General features: G+C 38.8%; 1 protein-coding gene and 1 non-coding gene across 3 annotated transcripts in view; both read left to right on the plus strand.

Moving 5' to 3' along the window:
• NEK10 (NIMA related kinase 10) overlaps positions 1-16,082 on the plus strand; it is a 259,175-nt gene that overhangs the window by 91,383 nt on the left and 151,710 nt on the right. For both annotated transcript variants that reach the window (XM_012511285.2, XM_030812248.1), the window contains one exon: positions 15,773-15,848. In XM_012511285.2, the coding sequence (XP_012366739.2) occupies positions 15,773-15,848 (76 nt within the window). The remainder of the gene's footprint in view (positions 1-15,772; positions 15,849-16,082) is intronic.
• On the plus strand, positions 12,243-12,346 carry LOC115834879. Its single transcript, XR_004029879.1, has one exon. It is a non-coding gene; the product is annotated as a U6 spliceosomal RNA (small nuclear RNA).

A 16,082-nucleotide genomic window follows, 5' to 3' on the forward strand; every position in this document is an offset into this window, starting at 1 on the left:
CAGAAAATTTTGTCTGTCCCTGACTTAACAAGATTCCTATCCTGCTAATGCTACATGTCCATTATGTGTCAATAAGGGAGCTTCCTTTGTACTTGCTTCTACATCCCAGAGGCAGGAAAGACAGAACATGGGAAACCATGCTGTGGCTCTTAAAACTTCTGTCCCAAAGTAACACATGTTACTTCTACTCAGATTTCGTTGGTCAAAGGAAGTCAGGTTTAACAGGATGCAGATGCATTCCTCCTCTGAGAGAATATGAGTGAATGGTTATATAGTCTATCACAGCTGTGTAAGCACTGGGGAAAATGTGACTAACTCTGCCTTAGGGATCTTTTGGTGCAGAGTTAAGCAGGAAGGGTAAGAGCAGTTAATGCAGGGGCATAGCACATGCAGAGGATAGGGACATGAAGGAGTATAGTGTGTCTAGGGACTATCAAGGTGTTTGATGTGGCAAGAGATGAAGGAGCCTTGTTGGGTGGGGAGCTTCATCAAAGACTTATCCTCAGAGATTTTTCAGACTGGAAATTATATGATCAGATCTGGGAGGTAGAAGGGTTATTAAAATGGCAGGTGAGGGAGCGTGCTGGGGAAAGACTGGACCCAGATACTCAGTTTAGGATATGTATTAGTTAGGATATGTTCAGGTGCAAAAAGCCAGACTAACGATGGCTTAAACCATGAGGATATTTAGTTATCTCACAACAAGGGATCTGAGGGTGAGTAGTTCTAGGGTGGGTTCAGCAGCTTAGGGAGATCAGCCATGATCTAGGCCTTTCTGTCCTTTCTTTCCAGTATCCCCCGTAGATTGACTTCTTCTCCATATGTTTGTCATCTCGTAGTCACATGATAGTTGCCAGAGCTCCAGACATTATTACCAAATTCAAAGACAGGAGGCAAGGTGGCTGCTTGGGTAAAATGTAGAAAAAAAAAATTGTCTTCTTCGAATGCTGTCTCGTCTGCTTTTACCGTTAAAGAAAATCCTTCAAAGAAGGTCTCCATTAGCCTTCTTATATTGTGTTGACTGAAACCAAGTCATGTGACTACTCCTCATTGTAAGAGAGACTGTTGAGGTGAGCTTCCAGCCTCTGTAGTTGGAGATGAGAAAGGGAGAGGATTTGGTTGATGGCTTTTGCAGAGCTGGCCCACAATGTTTGCCACTGAAGACTCTTGCACTTGTCCAGGAAAGTCATGATGTGGGTTTTTCCAATGACAGCAGGAGAAGAGGATGTGAAAAAGGGGCTCAATTCAGCAGTTATTTGGGACCCAGAATTAGAAAGATTTGGTGGCCAGTTAATGAGATGTGAGGTATGAGAACAGGAAGAGGCTGAGTTTGTGAAGATTGCCCTGCCATTGGCAGAGATTTAGGTGTAAGGTTTTGGACCTGCTTAGTTAAAATCTGATTATGCTTTTCTTCTGGTTAAAATCCTTCAAGTAGTTGCCTATAATATTTAAGATAAAGTTTAGTTTCCTTATGGCACCCAAGGCCCTTTCTTCGTAATCTCCTCCTTGCTCCTTGCTCTGACCTCCTGGGACAGATTGCACTTTCCTGAACAAGATGTGGCTGTATACCTCTGGGACTTATAACATGCCATCCCTCTGCCTGGAATGCTCTTCCTACCTTCTGCCACTCAAGTCAAATGCCCTTCCTCCAGGTGGCATCTTTGACATCCACATCCGATATGTCCAGTTTCTGGGATCCCTTAGTACACTGGGCTTGCCTCTCTCATAGCACGTGGTACAAAATATTGAAAACACTGGCTTATTGCCATTTTCTCCTTCCAGGTAAGAGAAATGAACTTTCTTGACCTTGTTTCTCTGATAACACTTAATATTTTTATTCACTAAATCAATAGAAGAATGAATGAACAAAAGAATGAATTAATGAGCAAATGAACAAAAACACATCCAGGTGGAAATATTCAGAAGCCGTTTACAAATAGGGAGCAGAGATTGAGGCGATACCTGGGTTTGAGATCTCCATCTGATAGCCAAGATTGTCTAGAAAGAGGGCTTAAAACAAGAGGAGTTGAATATCAATGTAGAAATTGCATGCACACATGGGCAAAAGTCCAAGCAGTTCCCACTGTCATCTTAGCAAACAGTAATCCAAAGAAAAAATTTTACTTTCTTGAATGCCACCATAGTTTCAGACATTGAATTGGACCTACCCTGTATTGCCAGAATCTTCAGTATTTTAAATTTTTCAGAGGATTAGAGGACTTTTAATTGTTATTGGTTGGCTAAACTGTGGCTGAGAAATCTGTGTCATTATATTAAAAAAAGAGTTAGTATTGCACTTCTGATAGGGAACTCAAAGTCCTTATATGCACATTACTCATATACTTACAAAACCTCCTGGTCAAATACATATATGATGGACTCTTCGTGGTTTTTGTAGGTCTGTCGACACGCCTTGCTTTGAACTTGTTCTGTGGTTTACTTCCCGTTAACCAGATATAGTGTCTGTTTGAGTTTGAGCTGACACAACTTGAGTACTCTTAAAAGACTACAGAATATTGAGCCACTTGTGTTAAATACCCTCATAGCAGCTGTTGTAAGAAGGATCACCATGGAATTTTTCTCAGTCAACATATTGGCCTCATGTTAGTAAGAAAGTAAGAATATTTTTGTCAAGTTATCACAGTTGCCTTGTATTGCCATTGGGTCTCATAACATAAAAAGGAAATGTCAAAGGAAATTCAGTCAAATCCAATTTCTGAAGTACTTTAAAGATTCTTACACCTTTGATGGGTCATTCTGCATTTGTCAGATTCTGTAATTTTGAGTTGGCTACAAGAAAAGGATAAGAATGGCAATTCGACAAAGTTAGAGCCAGATGGGGTTAGTGTCTAACCCTGACAATTGTTACACTCCTCTGATGAGACAGTGAACTGGGTGAGCACAGAAGGAGACATGAAATTTTTACGACCTTAGGTGAAAGTTGGAAATAGCAACCTCATAACTGAGGTTATGAGGCCAAATAAAAACACCAAAGACTAAGGTTAATACAATAGAGTTCATTTTAGTGTGTATTTGGGATATGATTTGGTTCTCTGAGAGCTTTTAAATGAAAGGGGTAGAATCTGATGTGTGATGTGTTCTGGATGAGTTGTTTTCACTCTGTGAGTTTTCTCAAAGTGTGTTTTCTGAAGCAACATAGTGAGTAGGCAGTAGTACCTATTTTTATAGAGACTAATTCAGTGGTACAGAGTACTGTGCTTCTGATTATGTCATCAGTATTTCCAGCCAGCTGTCTACTAAAGCCACTGGAGCTTCAGAGGTACTGCCCTGATCTCCATCCTAGGCCTTTTAAGAACTAGTATCATGCCACGCACAGTATGTGTGTGTGTGTATGCCTGCCTATGTACACACATGTGAGAAAAAGAGAGTGCACCCCTGACTTCCCATCCTTATAGAAGTCTGCCCCTTGGCACTTTTATGTAATGTTAGAGCTATATGTACAGAGCTCCATTATTCCAACTGATAGTAACCAGAAACAAACCCCATTCTGAAGAATGATTTTAGAAGAGCCCTCTGTGGTTTGCTTCCCATTAACCCCAGATGTAGTGTCTGAGTCTGAGCTAAGGACATTAGTTTCTCCAAGAATCCAGTCTGTTGATAGACATCTTAGAGCTAGGTGATGTTTATGTACCACAGATATGGAGTTACCTAGAATTCAGAAAACACTCTTTTATCAGGTGTCGAATTTTTCATCGTGAAGCTCTGTGTCATCATAACTCCATCAATAAAATCAAGCAAATAATGATGCTGTTGAGAAAGAGAAGTTCCTTCCTTCTCCCTCATCCCTGGTGGAGTCCGCACTGGAGAAGGAAGCTTTGGAGAAGGGGAAAGTGGCATGGTACAGGGGTCCCTGGCACACCAACACCAAACACCTGCCCCCTACTCTTTGTTTAGGAATATCCACTTTAGACTTAATTAGCATGCCATTTGTTGAATTAGAAATAATTTTAATATTAATAGTAGTTGGGCTTTATTGGTCAGGAAGCAGTTTGAGGGGCAGAGATTAGAATCTGAATGACCTTCAGAGGAGGAAGTGCCAATGAGACAGGGGTTCGTTGAGGGAAAACTCTGAGCATTATCCTGGGAAACTCCTTCCCATCCCCCACTGACTCCTGCACTGAGAGGATGTTACTGATGGTCCTATTGCTGTGGACATTGTAGGTTAGCCATTCCATTTACTGAGGCAGCAGGAAAGAGTAGAGTGATAAATGAGCTGGAGATCTTTATTCTGGTCTGTTTCACAGTTGTGCTCAAGTAGACTCCTCTGTCATTGCCTAGTATTATAGAGGTTTCAAATAATCATTTCCTGAAGTTGTCAGAGTCATTAACTATTTTCATTTTACTTAGGGAAGACATCTTTAAGATGATAAAAATTTTAGCTGTGCTTTGAAGGAAAGGAACAACCACCCACAGTTACATCCCTTGAACATTTACTATGGGATAAAAGGATAGATATGCATTTTCTCATTCAATACTCTGATGTCTTTTAAAGATAGTGAAAAAGGCTTAGAGAGTTTAGAAAACTTGCTCAAATTACCCTGTTTATAGATTGACAGTGTCAGCAATGAACCATATCTACTTCTAGAGGTCATCTCTTAACCGAGTTTCTGTATAGTATTCTCTCAGAGGAAGCCATTTCAGGTAAAGAAAAGGACATGTTTGAAAGGCACCAAGATGCTTATGGTCAAGTGCCGTACAAGGATGAGTAGCTTTGTTGGAATGGACATTTCAATTTGGGCAATTATGAGAGAGGTCAGTCATCTGAACATGGCTGCAGGGACTTGCATAGCCTGCCAGTAACCCCCATTTGGCCACGCAGTTCCTCAGTGGACCATTTTCCCTTGACCATAGGGCCTTTGCACATGCCATTTCCTCTGCCTGAAAGTCTCTTCTTCACTTTCTCCTCTTCCCTAGATAACGTCTGCCTTCCTTCAGATGTTAACCCAGTCACCATTTGTCACAGAGGCTTTTCCCAATCAGCTGTTTTCCTTATATTACCCTCTCTTAACCCCATATATGGGGGAAGGTCAGGAAGCAGTTGGGGGGCAGAGATTAGAATCTGAGTGACCTTCAGAGAAGGAAGTGTCAGTGGGACAGGGATTTGTTGAAGGTCAGTCTTCTTTAATGATCTTATCACAACTGTAAGTTTACATTTATATGTGTGATTCTTTATTCAATGTGTATCTACACCACTGGTCCCTAAAGTCTGTGTCATCATGGATGGTTTTTGACCTGATTATCATCTTATCTTGACCTGGTTCAGTACCTAGAATATATGCTCTTAGTGTTGGACAAATGAGTAAATGGACAATCATGAAGTCCAGATAAGGCAGCTGGAAATTGTGTAAAAAATAGCAATTGGAAGACCTTCTGGTACATAAGTGGGAGCCTGATGTGATGAAGGCAGGTGTTGGTAGATTGTTTCATTGTCAAATACCCTGTAGGTGGATTAAAAGGAAAAGCTTTCTAAAGAAGTGCATCCCCTTTTTTGCAAGAGGAGTGAGAGCCTAAGCTCCTGGCACATTTAAACTATAATCAGACGAATCAACAGAAAGATGCAGATACAAGAGCTGTTGAGGGGTTGAATATAGCAGCAAGTGAGAAAAGGCTAAGATTTCAAGCCCAGGAAATGGGGAAGATGAGATGCCATCTGGTTTACTGGGATATCCCTGATGACTGAATGATGAGCCCAGTCTTGGGTGGGAAGTGGCAGGTGCTTTATAGGGCTAGAGGTGAAACCCCAGACAAAGGCTGGTACTTTATGGCTGAATTTGGAAGTCACTGACACGTATGTGATGGGTGAAAGGTTGTGAACAGCTGGGTTCCCTGTGGATGGGGATGGGAATACCTTGCATCTGTACAGTATTTCAAATTGCTTTTCACCTATTGTCATGCTGTTGTTGAAGCAACCCTTTGCAAACAGCAAGGTAAGTTTTATAGGTCATTTTTGAAAACCAGAGAGCAAGAATCTAGGGACTCAGCCAAAGCCCACACAACTTTTCCATATGAAGGCTGGTAATTGTAGGGCTGTAGTCTAAACGTGCTATAGAATTTAACATTTTCTATATCATTTGTTCTGTCAAAGGGGAGAATTTCTTTGGATCCTATATTTTTTTTCATAATGTGCTGTATGCAAAATGTTTTCTGTTGTCATTTCGAATACCTATAATAGCACATGAATGCTTTTATGAGTACAGTTTCTGAAATAAAACACTTTCTTCTCCAAATATGATCACAAATGAGGAAAGAGTAATAGAAACATTTCTGTTACCACCAAAGTCTCCCAAATGTCCAAACAATATTAATTTTTGCTCATTTTAAGAATACTTCTCAACTATCTGTTTTTTACGGATATCTGTCCCAAGTGTCTGCTATTATTTAAATTAACTGGAGTGAATAAAATCATTGTAATGCTCCTCAGTTTTTGCCTTTCAAAATAAATGACATTTTAATAAGAATAAGATGACGCTTATGTAGCATTAGAACGAAAAGTCAAAGCATTATTTTTGGTTATAAGTTGGTCAAGAATTGTGTGCTAAAATTATAGTGGGCTCCCTAAAATTATTGAGGTTGTGAATATTGAATGCAATTTTTTTTCTATAGTGATTGCTTAATTTTAACTAACTTTCTCCAGTACATAAAAGGGGAAAGGAAAGATAGCAAGCCATCTAGTTTGTGAATAGTTGTTAACACCACCTTATATGATTTAGTCTTCTAATATGTCCTATATGTGAATAGTACTACTAGGTGGAGAGGTTAGACAGACAGATAGACGGATGGATAGATAGATAGACAGATGGATATACATATAGTTATGCATATATATGTACATGTACATGTATTAAAAGATATGTATCCGTCAGTCTACAGGGATAAGCAATACAAAGTCCTCTCATGGATCTTTCATACTAGTTAAAAACGACAGACCCTAAATGAATGAAAAAATACTAAATAAATACATAAAGTAATTTCAGATAATGAAATATGTTAAGAATTAAATAAATGTAATAGAAGGATATTGAAGGAGAGGGCATTCTTTTTATAGTGTGTACTAGAAAAGTCAATCTGAACGCCCAGATCGTGTATGGTCATATAGACCTGGTAGTAGTTTGGCTTTTATTCTTAGTATTTATCAAAAGTCTTTGTAGAATTTTAACCTTGTAAGTAGTGACAAATGAGTAAGTGGACAATCGTGATGGCTGCTTTAGATATTTAAAAGATCATTTGGGATCTGAAGTGGAGAATTATATTTCATGAGGAGAGATGGAAGGAGGGAGTCTGTTCAGGCGGAATAGCTCAGTAGCCTCAGTGAGAGGTCACAGCAGCATGGACTAGGATGATAGCAGTTGTATTCATTATCCATTGCTGGGTAACAAATTCCCCAGAAATTTCGAGGGTTAAAATAAGAAACATTTATTTTCTTATAGTTTCTGAGGGTCAGGAGTCCAGAAGCAGTTTATCTGGGTGATTTTGACTCAGGGTTTCTCATGAGGATGTAGTCAAACTGTCAGCCAGAGATGCATCATCTGAAGCCTGGACTGGGGCTGGAGGGTCAGCTTCCAAGAAGACTCACTACCATGGCTGGCAATGAGTTCTGGCTTTTGGCTGGAGTGAGTGCCTCATTTCTCTTCCATTTGGCCTTTTATCCTCAAGGGCTGCTCTTCTCTATGTAACCTCTTCAGCAGAATAACCTTTACTATTCTACATGGTGGCTGGGCTCTGAAAGAGAGTCAGTGAGCAAGAGAGAGCACAACACAATTGGAAGGCACAGTCTTTTTATAACCTAACCTTGGAAGTAACATCTCATCAGTTCTGCTATATTCAGTTAATTAGCCATGAGTTACCAAGTCTCATCCACACATAAGAGAAGGATAATTAAGATTCACTTCCTGAAGGGAGGAATGTTAAAGAACTGGTAAACATTTTTCAAAACTGTAACTTCAGTGGAGGTGATGAGAGGTGGCCTAATTCACTCTCTCTATATATATATAACTTTTTTTGTAGAAACAATAGGATTTTGCTGTGGTAAAGGAAAGTGAGGAACTATATCAGTCAGGATTAATCCATGAGACAGAAACCACCGAGTAATTTTAACAGGACAAGTTTCATGTTTTCATGTATTAAAATGATTTTTAACTAGTGCTAACATTAACTACAAAGTGTTAAAGGCAACCCAATAAAGAATACAGGAATAGCATATATAGGTATACCTTGGAGATACTGTGGGCTTTGTTCCAGAACACCACAATAAAGCAAATATTACAATAAAGCAAGTCATGTAAACTTTTTGGTTTTCCAGTTTGTACACATGTTGTGTTCACATTATATTATAGTCTATTTGTGTGTAATAATAGCATTATGTCTAAAAAGCAATTAAGGCACATACCTCAATTAAAACATAATTCGTTGGTAAAAAATGCTAACAATCATCTGAGCCTTCAGCAAGTCATAATCTTTTTGCTGTTGGAGGGTCATGACTTGATGCTGCTGACTGATCAGGGTGGTGGTTACTTAAGTTTGGCATGGCTGTGGCAATTTAATAAGACAACAGTGAAGTTTGCTGTAGAGATTGTCTCTTCACAAAATATATCTCTGCAGCATGAAATGTTGTTTGATAGCCTTTTACCCACAATAAAACTTCTTTCAAAATTGGAGTCAATCCTCTCAAACCCTGCTGCCTCTATGTCAATTAAATTTATGAAATATTTTAAATCTTTTCTTGTCATTTTAACAATGTTCACAGCATCTTTCCCAGGAGTAGTTTCCATTTCAAGAAACCTGTTTCTTTTCTCATCCAGAAGAAGCAACTCCTCATCCATTCAAGTTTTATTGTGAGATTGCAGTGATTCAGTCACATCTTCAGGCTCCGATTCTAATTCTAGTTCTCTCGTTAATTCCACCACATCTGTAGTGAGTTTCTTCACTGAAATCTTGAACCCTTCAAAGTCATCCATGAGAGTTGTAATCAACTTCTTCCAAACTCTTGTTAAAGTTGATATTTTGACCTCTTCCCATGAATCATGAATGTACTTAATGGTATCTGGAATGGTGAATCTTTTCCAGGAGGTAAACGTTGCCCAGATCCATTAGAGGAGTCACTATCTATGGCAGCTATAGCCTTATGAAATGTATCTCTGAATTAGTAAAAGTAGAAATTACTCCTTGATCTATGGACTACAGAATGGATGTTGTGTTAGCAGATGTGAAAATAACATTAATCTTTTGTTACATATCCACCAGAGCTCTTGAGTGATGAGGTGTAATGTCAACAAACACTAATATTTTAAAAGATTTTTTTTTCTAAGCAGTAGTTCTCAAGAATGGGCTTAAAATTTTCAGTAAACCATGCTGCAAACAGAAGTACTGTCATTCAGTCTTTGTTGTTCCACTTGTAGACGACAAGCAGAGTATATGTAGCATAATTCTTAAGGGCCCTAGGATTTTCAGAATGGTCAATAAGCATTGACTTCAACTTAATTACCAACTGCATTAGTCCTTAATAAGAGAGCCAGCCTGTTCTTTGAAGCTTTGAAACCAGGCATTGATTTCTCCTCCCTAACTATGAAAGTCCTAGATGGCATGTTCTTTCAGTAGAAGGCTATTTTGTCTACACTGAATATCTATTCCTTAGTGTAGCCACCTTCATCAACTGTCTTAGCCAGATCCGGATAACTTGTGATAGCTTCTATGTCAGCATTTGCTACTTCACCTTGCACTTTTATGTTATGGAGATGTCTTCTTTCCTTAAACCTCATGAACCAACCTCTACTAGCTTCCAGACTTTCTTCTGCAGCTTTCTTACCTCTCTCAGCCTTCACAGAATTGAAGAGAGTTAGGGCCTTGCTCCAGATTAGGCTTTGGCTTATGGGAATGTGTTGGTTTGATCTTCTGTTCAGATCACTTAAACTTTCTCCTTATCAGCAATACGGCTGTTTTACTTTCTTGTCATTTGGGTGTTCAGAAGTGCCACTCCAGTAAGTAGCACTTTTAATTTCCTTCCAGAATTTTTCCATTACAACTTGGCTGTTTGGTGCCAGAGGCCTAACTTTCAGTCTGTCTCAGCTTTTGACTTGCCTTTCTCACTAAGCTTCATCATTTCTAGCTTTTGATCAAAAGTCCGAGATGTATGACTCTTCCTTTCACTTGAATGATTGGAGGCCAATGTAAGGTTATTAACTGGCCTAATTTCAATATTATTGTGTCTAGGAGAATAAGGAGGCTCATAGAGAGTGAGAGTTGGGGGAACAGCCAGTCAATGTAGCAGTCAGAACACACACAATGTTTAGCAATGAATTTTGCTGCCTTATATGAGCATGGTTTGTAGTGTCCCAAAACAATGATAATAGTAACATCAAAGATCACTAATCACAGATCACCATAACAGATATAATAATAATAAATTTTGAAATATGATAATTACCAAAATGTGAGAGAGATACAAAGTGAGCAGATGCTGTTGAAAAATGGTGCTCATAGGCTTGCTGGATACAGGGTTGCCACAAACCTTCAATTTGTAAAAAAGAATGCAATATTTTCAAAGTGCAATAAAGTGAAGCACAATAAAATGAGATATACATATATAAGCAGCTGCTACCTCTAGGGCTGAGGCAAACTATACAAAGAAGGAGCAAATTTTAAGAGAGCCCCTCTCCTCAAGGGCTGAGATCCAGACTTTGTTGGAGAGGGTATGGCTATAGCCCACCGATGGCAGAAATTGCATTGAAATGCTGCAGGATAAAGCTGTCAAACAGACAGCTGCCCCTGGAATGATGACCATGCTTTTCAGGAAGCCATTTTCTGGGGTATGAGTAGAACTCAGTGGGAAGCTGTTGGCTTGGGTGCTCATGAGACTAGCTAGACTGAGCCTGGCTAGAATGCTGGTAGAACTTACTGGGAATCCACCTGTGGAGGTGTGGAAACAGCTGAGATGCCAGCAGAATTTCATGGTATGTTGTCTGCTGGGGTGCTTTCAAAATTTGCCAGGAAGCTGGATATAGTGCCAGTGGAACTGTCTACGAAGCTGCCTCCATGGGAAGTGAGCACCGCTAAGCATCCTGCACACTGCACAAGTGCTACAGGAGCAAGGAAAGAGAGGAAGCATGTCAGAACCTGGAAAAGAAAAGCCTTTCCTGCAGTTTCTCTTCAGCACCCTCTACTGACAAAGCTTTACATCAAGCCAGCTGGCGAAGGAGAGACATTATCAAGGTCCAGCTCCATTAACAAAGCAGGGCAATGATGAAGGGTGGATTTGATGCTGAAAGGGAATAAGTTGACAGCTAGCACAATAACTAAGGAAAGTACCTAGGTCAATGATGGTGCCACTTACTGAGATGGGGAACCAAGGAGGAGTTGTTTGGGTTGACATTGAGAATTCTCTTTGAGTGCGTTAATTTTGAGATGCCTAGGAGACCCTTAAGTGAAAGTTTTGATTATCCAGATGAATATGTAAATCTGGTGCTCGGAGAGAGGAAGGGGCTATTTCCAACAAATGGTTCAGGAACAGTTGCAAATCCCCATAAAAAAATCAGAACCTCAACCTACATATTGTATCTTATATAAAAATTAGCTCAGCTTGGATCATAGCACTATATGAAACTCAAATTATGAAACTTCTGGAAGAAAAAAATGGATATAGTCTTTGCAGTATTGGGCTAGGCAAATATTTCTTGGACATAACATCAAAGCCATAACATGTAAAATAAACTAATAAATTTGACTTAATCAAAGTTTAAAACTTCTATTCTTTGAAAAACATTAAGAGAATGAAAAGATAAGTTGTAGACTAGTAGAAAATATTTGCAAATTGTAGGCCGGGTGCAGTGGCTCACACCTGTAATCCTAGCACTTTGGGAGGCCGAGGTGGGTGGATCACGAGGTCAGGAGATCGCGACCATCCTGGCTGACATTGAAACCTCGTCTCTACTAAAAATACAAAAAAATTAGCCGGGCGTGGTGGCGGGCGTCTGTAGTCCCAGCTACTCGGGAGGCTGAGGCAGGAGAATGATGTGAACCTGGGAGGCAGAGCTTGCAGTGAGCCGAGATCGCACCACTGCACTCCAGTCTGGACGACAGAGCGAGACTCCATCTCAAAAAATATATATATATTTGCAAATTGTATATCTGATAAATAATTTGTATCCAAAACTCAAAAATAAGAAAATAAATAACTTAATGAAAAATGCAAAAATTTGAGCAGCCACTTCACTAAGGAAGGTACCCAGGTGCTCACTGTGGCAGCACAAATACTAAAATTGGAACGATACAGAGATTAGCATGGCCACTGCACAAGGATGACATGCAAATGCATGAAGTGGTCAATTTCTTTAAATGAAGATGCCCAGATGGCAGATAGGTACATGAAAAATGTTCAACACCAATAAGCTCTAGGGAAATGCAAATGAAAACTATATGGAGATATCACTACATACCTATTAGAATGGCTGATTAAACAAAAACTGACAACATTAAATGCTTATGGGGATGCAGAAGCAACTGGAACGCTCATATTTCTGGTGAGAGAAAAAACTAGAAAACATTTTGACTTGGCAGTTTTTATAAAATCAAATTAAACACATGCTTATAATATGATCCAATAATCCCACTCCAAGGCATTTATCAAAGGGAAATTTAAAATTATGTTCCCACAAAAATTCATATGCACATATTGTACTTACCTGAATCTTCAGTAGAATGTTGACTAGGAATGCTGAGAATGGTGGACATGTTTTGTTTTTGAATTTAAAAGGGAAACACTCAGTTTTTCAGTGTTAAGTAGATTATTAGCTACAGCTTTTTTTGGTAGATGCCCTTTATCAAGTTAAGAAAGTATCCATCTATTCTTATTTTGCTGAAAGGAATAGATGTTGAATTTTGCTGATGCTTTTTGCACATCTCTTGAGATGATCATATGGTTTTCCTTCTTTAATGTACTGATCTGGTGAACTACATTGATGATTTTTTAAAATTATTTATTTATTTATTTATTTATTTAGACTGATTTTTGCTCGTGTTGCCCAGGCTGGAGTGCAATGGTGCGATCTCGGCTCACTGCAAGCTTTGCCTCCCAGGTTCAAGTGATTCCCCTTTCTCAGCCTTGTGAGTAACTGGGATTACAGGCACCTGCCACCACACCCAGATAATTTTTTTGTATTTTTAGTAGAGATTGGGTTTCCCCATGTTGGCCAGGCTGGTCTTGAACTCCTGACCTCAGTTGCTTCACCTGCCTCAGCCTCCCAAAGTGCTGGGATTACAGGTTTGAGCCACCACCCCCGGCCAAAGAATTTTTATTTGAAAATTATTTTAGATTCAGGGGCTACATGTGCATGTTTGTTACATGGATATATTGCATGCTGCTGGCGTTCGGGCTTCTATTGAACTCACACTGATGGATTTTTAAATGTCGAATTAGCATTGTATTTCTGGCATAAACCCCACTTGGTTATTATGTATTATGCTTTTTATATGTCACTGGATTTGATTTACTTATATTTTGTTGATAATTTTTGTGTCTATGTTCATGAGGCTCTTGTTCTGCAGTTTTCTTTTCTTGTCATGTCTTTGTCTGGTTTTGGAATGATGTAATGTTGGCTTTATGAAGTGATTTGGGAAATATTCCCTCTTCTATTTTCTGGTAGAGTTTCTGTAGAATTGGTATATATTTCTTAAATGTTTGGTTGAGTTTATCATTGAATTGATCTGGTCCTTATTTTTCTATATTGGCACTGTCTTGGTGAGATGTGGGGCTTTAGAATCAAGCAACCCTAGATTAATATCTGACTTTGTTAGAGACACTGGGCAAGTCACACATTCTCTCTGAGCCTGTTTCCTCATCTATAAAATGGGTAATTATGATAATTAAATAATAATCTACATCAGTTATTCAATACTCTACTACATGTATTTATGTATAATACATACATGACATTTGCATATATTAAATTATTTAAATTTTACTTTCATACTATTCTGTTTACAGTATATATCAGTACTATATTATTATAATCCTTATTTTACAGATAAGAAAGCTATTGGAGGCCAGGCACGGTGGCTCACGCCTGTAATCCCAGCACTTTGGGAGGCCGAGGCGGGTGGATCATCAGGTCAGGAGATCGAGACCATCCTGGCTAACACTGTGAAACCCTGTCTCTACTAAAAATACAAAAAAAAAAAAAAAAATTAGCTGGGCGTGGTGTTGGGCACCTGTAGTCCCAGCTACTCAGGAGGCTGAGGCAGGAGAATGGCGTGAACCCAGGAGGCAGAGCTTGCAGTGAGCCGAGATTGCGCCACTGCACTCCAGACTAGGCGACAGAGCGAGACTCCATCTCAAAAAAAAAAGAAGAAAGAAAGCTATTGGAAAGCAAGATTAAATAACTTGCCCAGGGTTACTCAGGTTGCGCATAATAGAGTCAGTATTCAGACTGAGGCTGTCCAGTTCCTGAGTCCTGGCTTTTAAGCACTAAGCTATACTAATGATAATACCTGTCTTTCAGAGTGCTATGAGTGTTAAATGAGGCAATTCATGTAAGTGGCTGCATTTGTGCTAGTATAAACTTGTTGTTTAGTAAATGTGTATTATTATTAATAATGTGAATTTTCATTATTTTGAAATGAAACAGCTTTGGAATATTTTCGACCTGAAAGGTATTTTAGTATATATAATCAAATACTGCATTGAAGTTTGTTCCAGCAAAATTCCAGGAGCATTTGATGTGCTTTACAACATGATACTGATAACATCAAAGCTTATTAGGAAAAGCAACTTGAATTCTTGCCCTGGTTCTGCATTGTCTTTTTTGTGCAATCCTGTCAATTACATTTCTTGAAATATTAGTGAATCTGTAGCATACGGATAGGAAAAATATCTGTTTTTATCATTTTGACCTAAGTTGTTGAGTGGTTTATAAAAGACAGGCTGGGCGTGGTGGCTCACGCCTGTAATCCCAGCACTTTGGGAGGCTGAGGCAGGTGGATCACAAGGTCAGGAGTTCAAGACCAGCCTGGCCAACGTGGTGAAACCACGTCTCTACTAAAACTACAAAAATTAGCCGGGCATGGTGGCACGCGCCTGTAATCCCAGCTACTTGGGAGGCTGAGGCACGAGAATCACTTGAACCTGGGAGGCAGAGGTTTCAGTGAGCCGAGATCGCACCACTGCACTCCAGCTTGGGCGACAGAGCAGGACTCTGTCTCAAAAAAAAAAAAAAAAAAAACAGAGAAAAAAAGACAAGTACCTGAAGATATTTTGAAAAGTACAAGATTGTGCTAATATTAAATATAGAAATTTGGTGTTCTGTGATAAAAATCAGAATATTTTGTTGATATATAAATATTTTGAGATTATTTTGAACATAATTGTACTGTGATTAGTACACGTTGACGCCAGTTAATTTTAGGTTTTCAGGCGTTCATGGTATTTATTCGGGTGTATCTTACTTTTCTTTTAGCCTGACGAGGTCATGACTGCCTTATGCCAAATGTTAGATTCATTCTGTTTACTTAAAAATTATAAAGGATAATCTAAAAAATGGAATCACAATTTCAATAAGTACTTTGTCCTATGTTTCAGTCAGCAAGACTTATTTTATGTTTTTTTAAAATGATAAACCTCATTATATCAAAATATATAGCATTAAGAAAAGAAAAGCCTTGGGTTATGAAGTGTAGTAGTTATTGTGTAGATTGTCAAATGCTAAGGAACAATGCTAACTCTGGGAAAATATAATAACATACTGCATTGTTTTGTGAATTGTAGCTGACTTTGGCCTGGCAAAGCAAAAACAAGAAAACAGTAAACTCACGTCTGTTGTTGGAACAATCCTGTATTCTTGGTAAGGACAATTCTTTTATGGCTCTTAAACATCATACTTAACTGATTTGGGCTTTCATTTCTATTATTGACTTGCAAAGGAAAGAGAATTTCAGGAAAGAAAGCTTATTTTATAAGTTTTTTTCAATTATCTAGGTAATACACATTACTAGAATTGTGGATCATTATGTATGCTTAAAACAACCACCACAAAAATAATCTTTCTTCTAAGGTATCATGCCCCTCATGGGGATTA

Source organism: Nomascus leucogenys, chromosome 4, assembly GCF_006542625.1.
Source record: "Nomascus leucogenys isolate Asia chromosome 4, Asia_NLE_v1, whole genome shotgun sequence".
In the NCBI taxonomy this organism is placed as follows: Eukaryota; Metazoa; Chordata; class Mammalia; order Primates; family Hylobatidae; genus Nomascus; species Nomascus leucogenys.